The 14,240-nt window shown below is 43.6% G+C and overlaps 1 protein-coding gene across 1 annotated transcript in view; it reads right to left on the bottom strand.

The window, feature by feature from the left end:
* Positions 1-3,064: 3,064 nt before the first annotated feature.
* The window catches only part of BRD9 (bromodomain containing 9), a 94,900-nt gene continuing 83,724 nt past the window's right edge, over positions 3,065-14,240 (bottom strand). The window contains exon 16 of the mRNA XM_082259310.1: positions 3,065-3,177. Coding sequence (XP_082115436.1) covers positions 3,086-3,177 — 92 coding nt within the window. The 3' untranslated portion in view covers positions 3,065-3,085. The remainder of the gene's footprint in view (positions 3,178-14,240) is intronic.

The raw sequence follows: 14,240 nt of genomic DNA, 5'->3' as shown, positions 1-14,240 counted from the left end.
ACAATTTTTGATAGTGAATTGCAGTGGACTGTTACTCATTATGCTCTGATGTGTTACTTCCCATTCTTCTTCTTCCTTGCCCTCTTCCCTTTGTTCCCCCTCGTTCCCTCTCCTGACTCTCTTGTTCTCTGCCGCTGTTCTTCCCTTTACTGACTTTTTCAATAATTTGGGAGCTGAGCTATAAATTTTGGTATCAGTCATGTGTGTGTGACTTACAAATAATTTTTTAGCATACATAGCTCATGTTTACTGGGATGACTCCCACCTTCCCCTTTCCCCATCCTCCGTTTACCTTTATGTATCTCCTTTAATGATAAATGGTGTTTCTGATGTTTACTTTGACATGGTATGTTGTTGCAGCTTTACGTTGTAATTTGAGGTTCTATTTTTCTACTACCTGTTTACGGCACTGATGTTAATGCTGAATACTTTATTTTCGTACTGAGTTATTTATACCATGTACTGTTATTCAATAAAGAATTATATTTTTTCTGAAAAAAAGGTGCCCTCAGAGCTGGGAACAAAGTTGGCTGTAATGGATTTGAGGCCTCCTTTGTTAGACGGTCGAATTGTAATGCCTTGAATTCATCTGCAGGACTGCATGCTTGACCTTACTCCTGGAATCCGCTGGAGAATTCGATTAGTGACTCACTAATTGGCAATGACATTCTGGCTTAGCCTTTTTCCCTAGAAAGAGCCCAGAGGCAAAATTCAAACATGTTAGTCTAGTAATAGGTCCACACTGCAGGCCCAGCACTTCTTATCATTTTAGCTCTGTTAACGCTGGTAATTTTCTGCAGCTTCTGAACAAAACATGCAGGGCTGTGAGCCACTGTCAACACTGGATATGACATGGCATTGCACTTTAAGCTTGACCTTAAACAAGAGCAAGAGCTGGCTAGGTTGCATCAGAAGACAAATTTCACATTCATGGAAAGGCACTCACTTTCCTTTTCTTACTTCCCAGATTGATGGTCCCTACCTGAGCAAATGGAGGTCTTGGCTCTGTGGCATCAAGTTCCTATTGGAGCAAGGATGCCAGCACTGTGCAGAAAGAGAAAGGAAGGAGACCAATAGAAAGAAGCAAACAGATTATAGACATGTGCCCAAATCACCTTCCTCCTCTCACCTATTTACAAATCCACCTCACGCACAAGAGCCTGGACATGCCATAACAAAGATGGCCACCACACGAGGCCCTCTGCACAATGCATGCGTGGACGCTATAGCTGGCTGAGACTGCAAAAACAAAACATGAACCGGATCGTGCAGGCAGGCTGGTCACAGGAAAAGCCCATCATTCTTCCAGGTAAAAATAAGAAAATAAGACAGCCATGGCTGCAATACTCTAGAAAGAAGACAGGCGCCACTCTAAGTGCATTAAGGCAAGTTTAAGAAGGTAAATCAATGCACACCAAATACTCACAATAGAGTAGGTGAAAAAAGGCAGTGTATAACATGTAAGCTGGTCCGTCCATGAGGTAGGTCCTTCCGGGTGCCTCATTTAGCCAGAAGTTGTCCGCTGTAGCCGATGGATGTCGGCACTTCCTGAATACTGGGGACACAGAGGTGGACTTCCGGCGACACTCCCCCGGTCGTGACGCATGGCTGTAGTATTTTTAACTGGATGAACCCAGTAAATTTCAAACATCTCTCTCAACATATTATATATAATATATATATATATATATATATATATATATATATATATATATATATATAAATAAAAAAATGATCTCTTATAATTTGAAAATCCAAACAAAAATAGACAAAAAAAAAAAAAAAAAGGGATATTTAGAGCTATGGGTAATGCAATGATCATATCTGTGATTCCATATGTACCTTATGTAAAATTCACTACTGACCACTCTGTACCTGGTCATACATTCCATCCTTATAGCTGTACATGTCTCTGTTGGGGAGAGCAAAGTGACGGTAAGGATGAAAAAAAAAAAGACACCAGTCCATCCAGTTCAACCTGTGGTGTGTGTTTTTGTCAATAGTCAAGTCATATAGGTAAGGCATCACCCCAATGTGATCCCTGGTAACTACTCTTACCATGACAAAAAAAATTGGCAGAGGAACAGGAATCCACTAGGACATTTGTTGCAATAACTGTCTAAGCAGATTTCCAATTATTTTGTAGAGACTACTTCTACCTGTTGTTTCTACAGGACAGCAAGTTTAAAACAAAACAAAAAAAAAAAAAAACCCTTTTCCCAATACAAAATAATAAAGTGTTGGCATGGTAATGAAGAAAAGAAAATACATAAATCTCAGCTGTCAAAAGTATTTAGTACTTTGATTGCAAATCTATCCTATAAAAACATCTATATGGTACAGTAATTTTGCCTACACTACTACAAAAAGGAAATATCATAGTCATTTAACTTTAAATACAAAAAATGGCTGAAAGCAGTAAGAAAATACAGTAAGTAATTTTTAACGACTGTTAACCTGATGGTTATGGCAACATAGTGCCAACCAACCGCATGCTGACATTAGTATATGCTGTGTATGGCACAATTCAAGTGGTCTACCTCTGCTCCTTCCCTTTTTTTTTTCTATTTCTTATAGATATTGTCATTGAATTTGTGATTTTTTTTTTTTTTACCCTCTGTTTATTCCTGTTCTGCCTGGTCCCTTTTTTGGAAGTGTGGATCTGCATCCTGCAAATATAGAATATATATATATATATATATATATTTATTACAACTTAGGTTACATACTGAAACACTCCTTTTAATTAAAATACAGTTTCTCAAATGAAGGGTTTAGATTGGTCCCTGAGTGGGGTGGTAAAATATCCAGTCTTTTTAGGTCTAACATTTATAAATGTACACTTTTAAAATGTTAAAAACACACCCTAACAGTAATTTGTAAATTATATATTTCACCAATATGTTCATATTTTATATTGGTAGTGGAATTGTTGTACTTTATTCTACCTGTAATAATTTTTAAAACAATTTTTAAAAACAATTCATATAGTATTTTATTACATAGAACACCACTTTGGGTGGAAATCTATACAGTCAACCTGGCTTAATAAAGACAATATACATATTCTACAGGAAAAAGGGCTTTAATTAGGGTTATCAGGTTCTGGGGACTGCAGGAATTCATAGGGGTCTGGAATGTCCTGTTGCTCTCCAACGCTGAGACGAGAAGGGCTACCTTTAATTTGAAAAAAAAAAAAAGATAAAATTATTCACACTAAAATGAACAGTTTACTTATTTAAATAAAAACCAGATATATTTAAGGTTAACATTAAGCTTGAATAACAATTGTATTTCTTTTATTTCAACCTCTTAAAAGCTTTATCAGCAATTCTTCAAAAAAAAAACAAAAAAAACTTGTTAATGTAAAAAAAGGTAAAGGAGAAAAAAACAAAAAACAAACATATTTGCATAGGAGAGGGAAGGTGGGTTGGAGAGGAAAGAAGTTTTTTAAGGGTGAAGATCTGCTCCAACATTGGCTCCCACTTTCAAAGTAAGGGAGCCAATAAGGAGAGAAAGAGGGCAGAGCCAGGTTGCGGCTCCTTGTCTGAACAAGCAGTGGCTCAGCTTGGGTGTCCCCCCCTAGCAAGCAGCTTGTTGTGGAGGCACTCAACAAAAGGCCAGGAGCACCAAAGAGGGACTGGAGAAGAGGCGGATTGGGGTTGCTCTGTGCAAAACCACTGAACAGACCAGGTAAGTATAACATATTTGTTATTTTTAACAAAAGAGAAAAAAAAAAAAAAAAAAAGACTAAGTATCATTTTAAAAAGGTCATATATCAAATGTTTAGGGACTCGTTCTAAAGGTCATTTTAAAAAGGTCATATATCAAATGTTTAGGGACTCGTTCTAAAGCCTTCTTTTTGCTAGCAGACTCTCCATTGCAAGTTACCATTACATTAGGGGAATGGATAAAACCCTTGAAAAGGAATCCAGCCTTACTCCATGCTAATCCTTTATTTGTAGAGTGATTAGAGTTCATGCCAACAGTCCTGCACTCTCAGCATGAATTAGACTGCACAGATGGGTTATCGGATCTCTCCGGTCTTGTTTCCTACTATGTGTCTCCTATTAAATAACATTATTGCAACAGAAGAAGCCTAGGCCAGAGTCAGGGGAGAAAAAAAAAAATCACCCCCTTCCCCATTCTTATGAGACCAAGAGGAATTAATTTCCCTACTCCCAGGCTTCAGCCTCTAAGGGGTGATGCCGCTCCAGGTTAGAAGTATCCAATCTTTGCTGGGTGCATGTCTAGTCCATGGACCATGGAAGCAACGATTGTATAGGAAATGGTTTGACAGCACTCCAGTGTCAGCGGATAAAAAGTCTTTATTTCTCCAAAAACATGACAGCACAGTGAACAGATGCCTCAGACGCGTTTCAGGAATTAGGTTCGCTTATTCATTGCATAAGAATGAATGCAATGAATAAGTGAACCTGATTAGTGAAACGCGTTTGCTGTTTGAGGCATCTGTTCATTGTGTGGTCATGTTTTTGGAGAAAAATGGATTTTTGTAAAATCTTACCGTAAAATCCTTTTCTCTTAAGCTCATTGACAGACGTAGTCCTCGTTGATTAATAACAACTCGGGTTATACTGCCCTCTACAGGAGTAGGACTAGACAGGAAAGAAAACGTTCTGGCCACACCTTAGGGGCAGTCCCAGAGGGTATATCCTCTCTCTCTCTGCTACAGCAAATCAGTTATGTCACAAAGCAGTGTTTAGAGAATTTAACCCAACCCAACTCCAAAACAGAGGGGCGGGTACTACGTCTGTCAATGAGCTTAAGAGAAAAGGATTTTACGGTAAGATTTTACAAAAATCCATTTTTCTCTGTCGCTCATTGACAGACGTAGTCCTCGTTGATTAATAACAACTCGGGACGTCCCAAAGCAGTACCACAAATGAGGGGTGGGAAAATGGAAATCAAAATCCAATCTAGAAGGCCCAACCGGTGCCAACTAGAAGTTTTAAAGGCTCATCAATCACACGATGAGACTCAACTGAAATTCCAACGGAAAAAAACCCTCGAGGTAGACCACCGGTCTCCTCAAATTGCAGCCTGCAAAACCTTGCGGCCAAATGAGGCATCCGCCGATGCCATCACATCAACTTTATAAAATTTCGTAAAGGTATGTACCAACGACCAGGTGGCCGCCTTGCACACCTGGACCACTGACGCCTGATGGCGGTAGGCCCAGGAAGTACTGAGCGCTCGAGTGGAGTGCACCTTAACAGGGAACGGAGGATTCCGACCCTTAATAGAATAAGCCTGTACCACCGTCTGTCTGATCCATTTGGAGATAGTTGCGGCAGATGCAGGCAACCCCTTTCTGGGGCCATCCGTGATCACGAAAAGTGAATCCGTCTTACGGAACGTTTCCGTAGCCTTCAGGTATACCCTGATTGCCCGAACCACATCCAAGGAATGCAACGCATATTCCCGAGGATGATTGGGCTGAGGACACAAGGAAGGTAGCACAATATCTTCATTCAGATGAAATTCTGAAACCACCTTAGGAAGAAAGGATGGCTTCGGATGAAGAACTACCTTATCCCTATGAACCACTAGATATGGGGAATGGCATGATAATGCAGCCAGTTCTGACACCCTGCGTGCAGAAGTGATAGCCACCAAGAAGGCCACCTTCTGGGATAATGTAAGCAAGGGAATCTCCCTGATATTTTCAAAGGGAGGTTTCTGCAGAACCGACAAAACCAAATTAAGATCCCAGGGTGGTAAGGGCGCGCGGACTGGCGGAGCCAAGTGCCGCACCCCCTGGATGAAATTCCGCACCAAGGAATGAGTAGCCAAAGGCTTCTGAAAGAAGATTGCTAATGCTGAAACCTGACCCTTGATGGTGCTCAAGGATAGTTTCTGCTCAACCCCCTTTTGCAGAAAAGCCAAGATTCGGGTCACCAAATAGGTACGTGGGGGAAATCCCAAAGATTCACACCACGCAATATAAGTCTTCCATGTGCGATGATAGACTTTGCTGGAAGTCGCTTTCCTTGCTTTAATTAGAGTAGGAATAACTGAAGCTGACAGCCCTCTGTCCTTCAGTACCTGGGTCTCAATGGCCAGGCCATTAAAACCAGCGACTGTAAAGCACGATGGAAGATCGGTCCTTGAGACCGCAGATCCTCCCTGAGAGGAGGTCTCCAAGAAGCGTTCGCGACTAGTATGTCCAAGTCGGCCTGACTGGCTTGACGAGGCTAGCCTAGAATTTCCAGGATAACTGGAGTTCCCTCCATCTCTATCCTGCGGAGAAATCTCAGCAGCAATCTGAGAGGAGGGAAGACATATAGTAGCTGACACTGGCTTTACAGGCCGTTCAGCACGCCTGCTGCGTCCGCTAGTTGCACACCTCCGCGCCTTCCTGTTGAGCGGATATGCCAACAGATCCCCCTCCGGGATGCTCTGATGAAGACACAGATATTGAAAACCTTGGTGATCGACCTAAGTCATCACCCAGATATTGTCTGACTGGATCCGAACCAGGCTGCCCTAGAGCTGCCTGGTCCAGGTAATCCGACAAAGTCTGATCGCTCTCTGTTCCCACACATTTATCAGAAACTTGATTCCTATCAGGAGTGGTGATTTCTCCTGGTTGAGCATAAGAGACCGAAGTCACCCGACTAGAGGCTCCTTGGTCCGCTTGCTCAACCGGATCCGATTCCTGGAGGGAACTGAGAATGATCCTTGGAAAAGGTAAGGAAAATGATCTGTTCAGGGAACGGGAACTATCGCTCCCTGTAGCACCTAAATGTTGGAAGGGAAGAATTGCACCGGTAGCAGTGATCGACACTCGATCTTGTATCCTGATCGTATGATCTCCTGAACCCCTTAGTCCGGGATTCAGGAAAGTCCTAGATCTGAACACCGGTGAAGACGTCCCCCCACCCCTAAACCGGGTGGGGGCGCACCTTCAAGCTGTGTTAGCCTTGACTTCAGGTTTGGCTGAGTCGGCCTTTTGTTTGCCCGACCAGCGCCTCTTGAACCCTCCTAGAGGGGCTTTGCCTTTCCCGCTCGCCCCAGCGGAGCGAACGAACCCTTTATGAGTGGCAAAGAAAGGTCCACGCTTGTTACGAGGTCCTTTAGCTTTAGCAGCCTGTGGCAAAAAAGTGCTCTTGCCCCCAGTGACATCCTTAATGATCTCATCTAGGGTGGCCCCAAATAGGCGATTCCCTTGAAAAGAGAGATTCGCCAAGGTTTTTTTTGAACCTAGATCCGCCGACCAGCACTTTAACCACAGCACACGTCTGAGGACTACCGCTGACATCGATGCATGCCCTAACAAGGGGGGTGGCATCCAGGGCTGCGTCACAGACGAACTGCAGTCCTTGTATGATTTGCTCCATCAAATCAGACGCTGCCTGGGGGATACCTTCCCCCTTTAGGTCATGGCGTAACAATCTTGCCCATTCCGTTAATGTTTGTGAAACTAAACCAATGACAATCACTGGTCTAAAGGCTGACCCTATCAGGGAAAAAATGGTGCGGGACTCCGCTTCCATTTTCCGATCCACTGTATCCTTAAAGGACGGAGCGTCCTCCAACGGGATAACCGTGGCTTTATTCAGTCTGGAAATAGGTGGATCCACCACTGGTGGTACCGTCCATTTCTTAATGAGGGATTCCTCAAACGGATAGCGTCTAGCAATGCGCTTGGAAACAGTAAGGGTACGTTTAGGATGATCCTATTCCTCTTTGATTTTATTACCAAAACATTTGGGTAAGGGAAAAACCTTCGCCGTCTTGGTAGGCTTACTAGTACCAAAGGGAATTTCTATCTCGGTTATCTCTGCCGGTAAAACCTCAAGTCTTAAGGTTTCCCGGACCGCCACAACTAGTGCGTCCACGAATGCTGCTTCTTGTGCTATGGCGGAGGCAGGAACGTCCTCCTCACTGTCTGAGGGAACTTTACCTGAGACAACAGCCCCTGCAGAGGGACCTGCAGCTGCAATGACCATCTCAGAATCTGAAGTATCAGATGAAATAGGGGTAGGCGGGGGTCGCTTTCTCCCCCGTCCCTGACAGGCCATCTCCACCCGGGATACCAAAGACTCCAAAACTGCTGTAAATGCATCAATATTCTGTGAACTGGAGGGTCCTGCGGCCACCTCGAGGGGATCAGGTGGGGGCACCTGTGTGGCAGGGTCCATGATTATTCCAGCACTTGCCGGGAAAAAAAAAAAAAAATTATTTGCAAAAATAAAAAACTTTTTTTTTTTTTTTCTTTAGACCCCCAGCTCCACAGCGCCCCTTAGTGTTACCTGCTTTAGGACCCCTACAGAGAGAGAGAGAGAGAGAGAGACCCCAAGGCTCACCACTTGATGCTCAGAAGTTTCAATACAACCTGTTCCAGCACTGTCTATTACAGACAGGAAGTCTTTGGCTTGCTTTCCCGGGTAAAAGGAGGCGGCTCCGCCCCTTTACACGCCTTCCGGCGCCTCCCCATAGCTCCTCGAGGTGTTTGGCCACCCCCATGCTGGAGACACGAGGCTACGCCAATATGGCGGCCTCGTGTGATCTACCAAACAATGGCGGCGGTCTGTGTGGGATAGCGGCGGCTAGCAGCGGCCTGTGGGAAGTATGTATTCGGTCTGGCGGCCTGCGGGAGCTTGGCCCCACAAACTTCACCCTGAATGATGAAAAAGCCTGGCTGGCGGTATAGGACCCTGGTGGGCCGCATGCGGTCCCTGGGCTGCTGGAGGAATGGCGATCTGGACTGCAGTAACTCAGGCTGTGTACACACTCTGACAGGTGGGATACCTTTTACTTCAATAGTAATGCCCTTTTGTACTGCCACTGACTTCAGTCACCTTAACAGTCTTACAATGACTCTAGATTGTCAGCTCCCAAACCAAGCCTCCTGGTTTCTATTCACAAACAATCACACTCAAATAGGGGGATCTGTGACATGTAATAGGATAGAGGGGAGACCCACCTACCATCCCAGAGAGGGCCCGCGTCCACCAACAAACCCGACAGGGGGAGAGGGGGAACATTCTACTCACCATACCGGAACCAGGCGGGCGCCAACTCCTGACAGAACCCCTCTCCACCGGGGGGGGGGGGGCTGTCGACCAATACGGATGCCGTGACTCTGTTGGTCATTGGCGTCCAGGCAAGACATTTAACTCGCAGGGTTAGTCCCCGTCCAGTGGGACTATGTCGCGGCCGACCCAGCGCGGAGCTATGGCCTGCTCGCGCTCGTAGGCTGAACTGGGGTGACCACTGGATCTCAACATCCAGCCCGTCGCCCAGTTCCAGCTTTCTTGCTTGAAGATCTCACAGGAACACTGGAGAAAAAAAGCTGTCAAAAAAAATCTTTCTAAGAAAAAAATCCTGCCAGGACCGAAGATCCCAGCAAGGCATCTAGGTCCTTACTCCTAACTAGACAGAAAAAAACTGATTTGCTGTAGCAGAGAGAGAGAGGATATACCCTCTGGGACTGCCCCTAAGGTGTGGCCAGAACGTTTTCTTTCCTGTCTAGTCCTACTCCTGTAGAGGGCAGTATAACCCGAGTTGTTATTAATCAACGAGGACTACGTCTGTCAATGAGCGACAGAGAAATGAAGACTTTTTATCCGCTGACACTGGAGTGCTGTCAAACCATTTCCTATACAATCGTTCAGCCTCTAAAGCCAAACCCAAGTAAGAAGTCCAGTTTCATTGCAAACCTGACCCCCCAAATCCCTTAAACCTGCAACAAGTGCTCCTGCACATGAAGGGCCACCCCCACTCCAAAGTGGGGGAGATGTCTGTGATCCTTTGTGGACATTTGGATGGACAGGATCTGAGATGCCTGGATACTGGAGGTAGTTTAAGTTGGCTGCAAAATTAGAGTTCCAATCCCTAACTCTGCTTCATCTAATGTCCTCTAAACTTCCTATCACCACCTAACTTAGAAGACTTCAATGTAGCCCTTGCAGATACCCCAGGGCAAGGGGTTTTCACCCCAGTTCCTGTATTGGAAAGATTTCAGGGATTTTATTCCAACCTTTTCACAGTTCCAAGGACAAATATTGCATCTCAAGGCCCTGAAAAGCTTAATTCGGTCTCAAAGATTCCGTAGAACTGGGGGAATCAATGACGGAGAAGGATCTGGGGGTGTTGGTAGATCATAAGCTTAATAATAGCATGCAATGCCAAGCTGCGGTTTCCAAAGCGAGCAAAGTACTTTCTTGTATTGAGAGTTATGAACTTCAGAGAGAAAGAAACCATTTTGCCCCTGTACAATCCATTAGTAAAAACCTCATTCGGAATAGGCAGTTCCGTTTTGGGCACCAGTTCTCAAAAAGGATATCGGGGAACTGGAGAAAGTGCAGAGATGGGCAACCAAACGGATAAGAGACATGGAGGAGTTCAGCTATGAGGATAGAGTAGAGTAACTGAATTTATTCTCTCTTGAGAAGAGTAGATTGGGGGGGGGGGGGGGGATGATCAACATGTACAAATACATAAGGGTTTCATATAGTGAACTTGGTGTTGAGTTAACCAATGTGGATTCCCCTGGGGGTGGGACTTTTTAGGCACGAATTAGAAATATCAAGGATTGATATAAAAAAAATGTTTATTTTATTAACAATTATTGTCAATTAAAAAATAGTTCAAAAAGGTATGCTCATATAGAACCATGCCATTCAATAGAATCTGTCATAGATGAAATGCAATTCATTAAGACAGATTCTATTGAATGGCATGGTTCTATATGAGCATACCTTTTTGAACTATTTTTTAATTTTTGAACTAAAGTATACAGATCTAATATGATCTAGTTTTTGGCCTAATTTCCACAATGAGCCAGCTTCAACCGTGTTTTTTTGGCATTTAGCACATAATGACAGAATGCCCATTATATTTCTTTTACATTGCAGCCCGGGCATGACTTCTGCCTCGCCTACTTTGCTAAGCAATTTTGGATTCCAGCTGTTCTGAGTGTTTTTGAGAGCACTTTCTCCATCAGTCTTTTCTTCATTGTGCCTGAGACACATGCATCTCTATAAATTTCCACTCCGTGAATACACAGCAGTGTTTAGGTTCCAACGTACTCCTTGTTTTTAAAAGCAGCAAGCTCTTTGTTTGTCAGTATGAAAATCAACCATGTAAGTGAAAATCACTATTTTGTACAAATTTTGCTAAATGATATTCTATATGTTTTATAATGTCGTTTTCATGCAAATGGTATCAATTAAGAGATCATGTATTATATATATCCTATTTGACGCTTACCTGGTCTTGATGGTTGAGTTGTATCATTTTGCACACATTATTGCTTGCTAAAATTGTTTTTAACAAAACATTTTTTCTGTATATTCATTACTGTCTTTACATTTGTTAATAAAATAAACATTTTTCATATCAATCCTTGATATTTGTAATTCGTGCCTAAAAAGTCCCACCCCCAGGGGAATCCACATTGGTAAACTACAATTTTTGGGATGTGGCACGTTTTTAGAGGCCTATAGCAGGAACACACATAGACTTGGTGTTGAGTTATTCACTTTAAGGTCATCACAGAGGACAAAGGGGGCATGCTTTCCGTCTGGAGGAAAAGCGATTTAATCTCCAAATACGGAAAGATTTCTTCACAGTAAGAGCTGTGAAAATGTGGAACAGACTCCCACTAGGGCTGGTTCTGGCCAGCTCAGTAGATTGCTTTAAAAAAGGCATGGATCCTTTCCTAAATGTATATAATATAATTGAGTACCAACATTTATAGGTAAGGTTGATCCAGGGAATATCCGATTGCCTCTCGGAGGATCGGGAAGGAATTTTGTCCCCTGCTGTAGCAAATTGGATCATGCTTTGCTGGGGTTTTTCGCCTTCCTCTGGATCAACTATGGACAAAGAATTGTATATATGGGATTGTATGGTTTTTTTTTTTCCTCTCTTTTATTGGTTGAACTTGATGGACTTGTGTCTTTTTCAACCTGGCTATGTAACTATATGGAATCCACGCAGCCAGTCATAGCCCCAATTCATCAGGGAGACTTTTTGGGTTTAGCAGGCATTTCTCCAGATCATCTGCAATTTGCTTTGCTGTAGGTACTCAGAAAATCCAGTTTGTGGTCCTGCCATTTGTTCTGTTTTCTGCACCCCACAGAATTAGGACAGTTCTAGCGTCTGTGCCCTGCCATTTGTTATCTGAATGGATTTGCATTTTGTAGCATCTTCTCAAAAAAGGCGTGTCCAGTGTCTCCTTGATGTACTTGTACATAGAGGTATTAAACAGGCATTCACCTTCAAAGGGTAGTCGTTCAAGGTGCTTCTTGCATTGGAGTTTAGCTGACACGCATTTAAATCAAAGCATGTGGATGGAGAGAAGAGTCATCCAGGAGAGAAGTGTGCCTGCCAAGACTTTCAGGCATTAGCATATGGTTGTAGGTGAAATGTCCGATGGTCCAAATGACAATAATCTGGCAGACTACCATAGAAGCAACCACAGGTTCCATGGTGGTGTCTGCCAAAGAAAAATGCTTTAAAGAGTTCTTCTAACCTCTGGTTTATTGGGTCTTTGAACACAGAATCTTGTCAAAAAAACAAGTGACAGGATCTACCACAGAACAGCCTACTTTTGTAGGAACATTCCTTAATAGCATACAGTTAAAATCTGAAGTGAAAAAAACTATTTGGGTGTGGTCAGCCCCAAAACAGTATAGGCACTACCAGAAAGTAGGCCTGGAAATTCTTAGCTGGCTTAGGCATTTTAAGGGAGCCAATGCTGGACAGGGGTCATCCTCAACAGGTAATATGTCTGGTTCAAGGAGCTTCGGACGGGAAAGGGCACTGTTGTGACACTGGTTATCTATGGCCTCAATTAAAGCAGAAATTCAGCCTGTGAAATCTTACATCTCATTACAATTCCTCTCTGGCTAGGAAAGAGGAAGCTGATGTGGCAGATGAGCCAGCTTAATTGGCAGAGGAAGGCAGGGGGTCAGATTGGAGGAACTCTTTCCCTGAGAATGGAAGCTCTAGAAGAAGGGCAAAATAACCACCTAGGTGGGTGGAAGAGGAGGGAGGAACCCCATGGAGGTACCACCCTGCTGAAAAACAGAAGAGGGTTCAACTCTAAAGAGAAGGCAGGTAACCAGAGATTACAGTTCTTACCCCACCCATAAGGCAAAGTAAAAATTGAGCAACATGCCTTCATGACTGGACAAGAAGAGGAGAAAGAATATCTTACAAAAGGAGATAAAAAGAGCACCAGGAGCAAGAAAACGAGGTTCCAGAATATGCGGAAAAGAAAGGGGGGCACCCAAGGTGGGGAAAACAGAGCACAGACTGCCTCCAAAGAGTCAGCCTCATAACCTAAGAAAAATGTACATGGAGAGCAACCGAGGGAAGTTAAAAGGAGTAGGTTCCTGGCAACAAGATCAGATAGACAAAGTTGCCTGTTACTGAAGGCAGAATGTGAATATGAAAGTCTGGATTCAATCCAGGTACCCCACAATAAAAGGCAGGGGGATGAGCCCGTGAACGATGCAGGATCAACAGAAAAAAAGAAGTGGGATAATCAGCATTCAGTCTAATGGTTCAAAAGTTAGGCTTAGGAACCTGGTAGTAAAAGGGTCTTTAAGGCACCCTGGGGTATGAATGTTTAGGGTGTAATAAGGGTCTAATAATAAAAAAGCACCGCAGAGTGCCAGGATTTATGTAGTTATGCAAAGACTACATTGATGTGTGACTTGATCAGAAGAATAACCCATCACACTTTGTACTGCAAAAGCTAGACGAAAAAATCTCACGAGAGATAGTTGCAGGTCTATAGTAGAGCAAGCAAAAGTAAACTACTGCAGTAATTGGGACAGATGTTTTAGGGCACTGATGGGACAAGGGGACCTATGCAGGATTCAGAAAGCCCTTGTTAGTTTTCCTAAAGGGGAAGGCGATGGCCACCACTTGTGACTGTAAAGCTGCAAGGAGACATAAGGAAACAGTCTAATTTTTTAGTTAGTTAAACTGACGTCTCTCTGCTCTAAGCTCGAACAATTTTCAGTAGATGTACCCCCACCTCTAGGGGTGGGGGGGGGAGCCTTCATTGTGAAGAAGCTCCAGTGGGCTTAAAAGTACAGGCTATGCCACAAAAAGGATGGACCTTCCTCTGGATCAACTGTGGGTATAGGATTGTATGATTTTTTTTTTCCTTTCCCCAGATGCAGTAGATGACAATGCCTGGAAGGGGCGAACAGATTGTACACTTAATGTGATTGTGAATAGTAGGGTAAGAATAC

The sequence above is a fragment of the Pelophylax lessonae genome (genome assembly GCF_965119305.1).
Source record: "Pelophylax lessonae genome assembly, chromosome: 5".
In the NCBI taxonomy this organism is placed as follows: Eukaryota; Metazoa; Chordata; class Amphibia; order Anura; family Ranidae; genus Pelophylax; species Pelophylax lessonae.
Note: the sequence above shows the minus strand (reverse complement) of the source record. Positions and strands in the feature narration are given on the sequence as shown.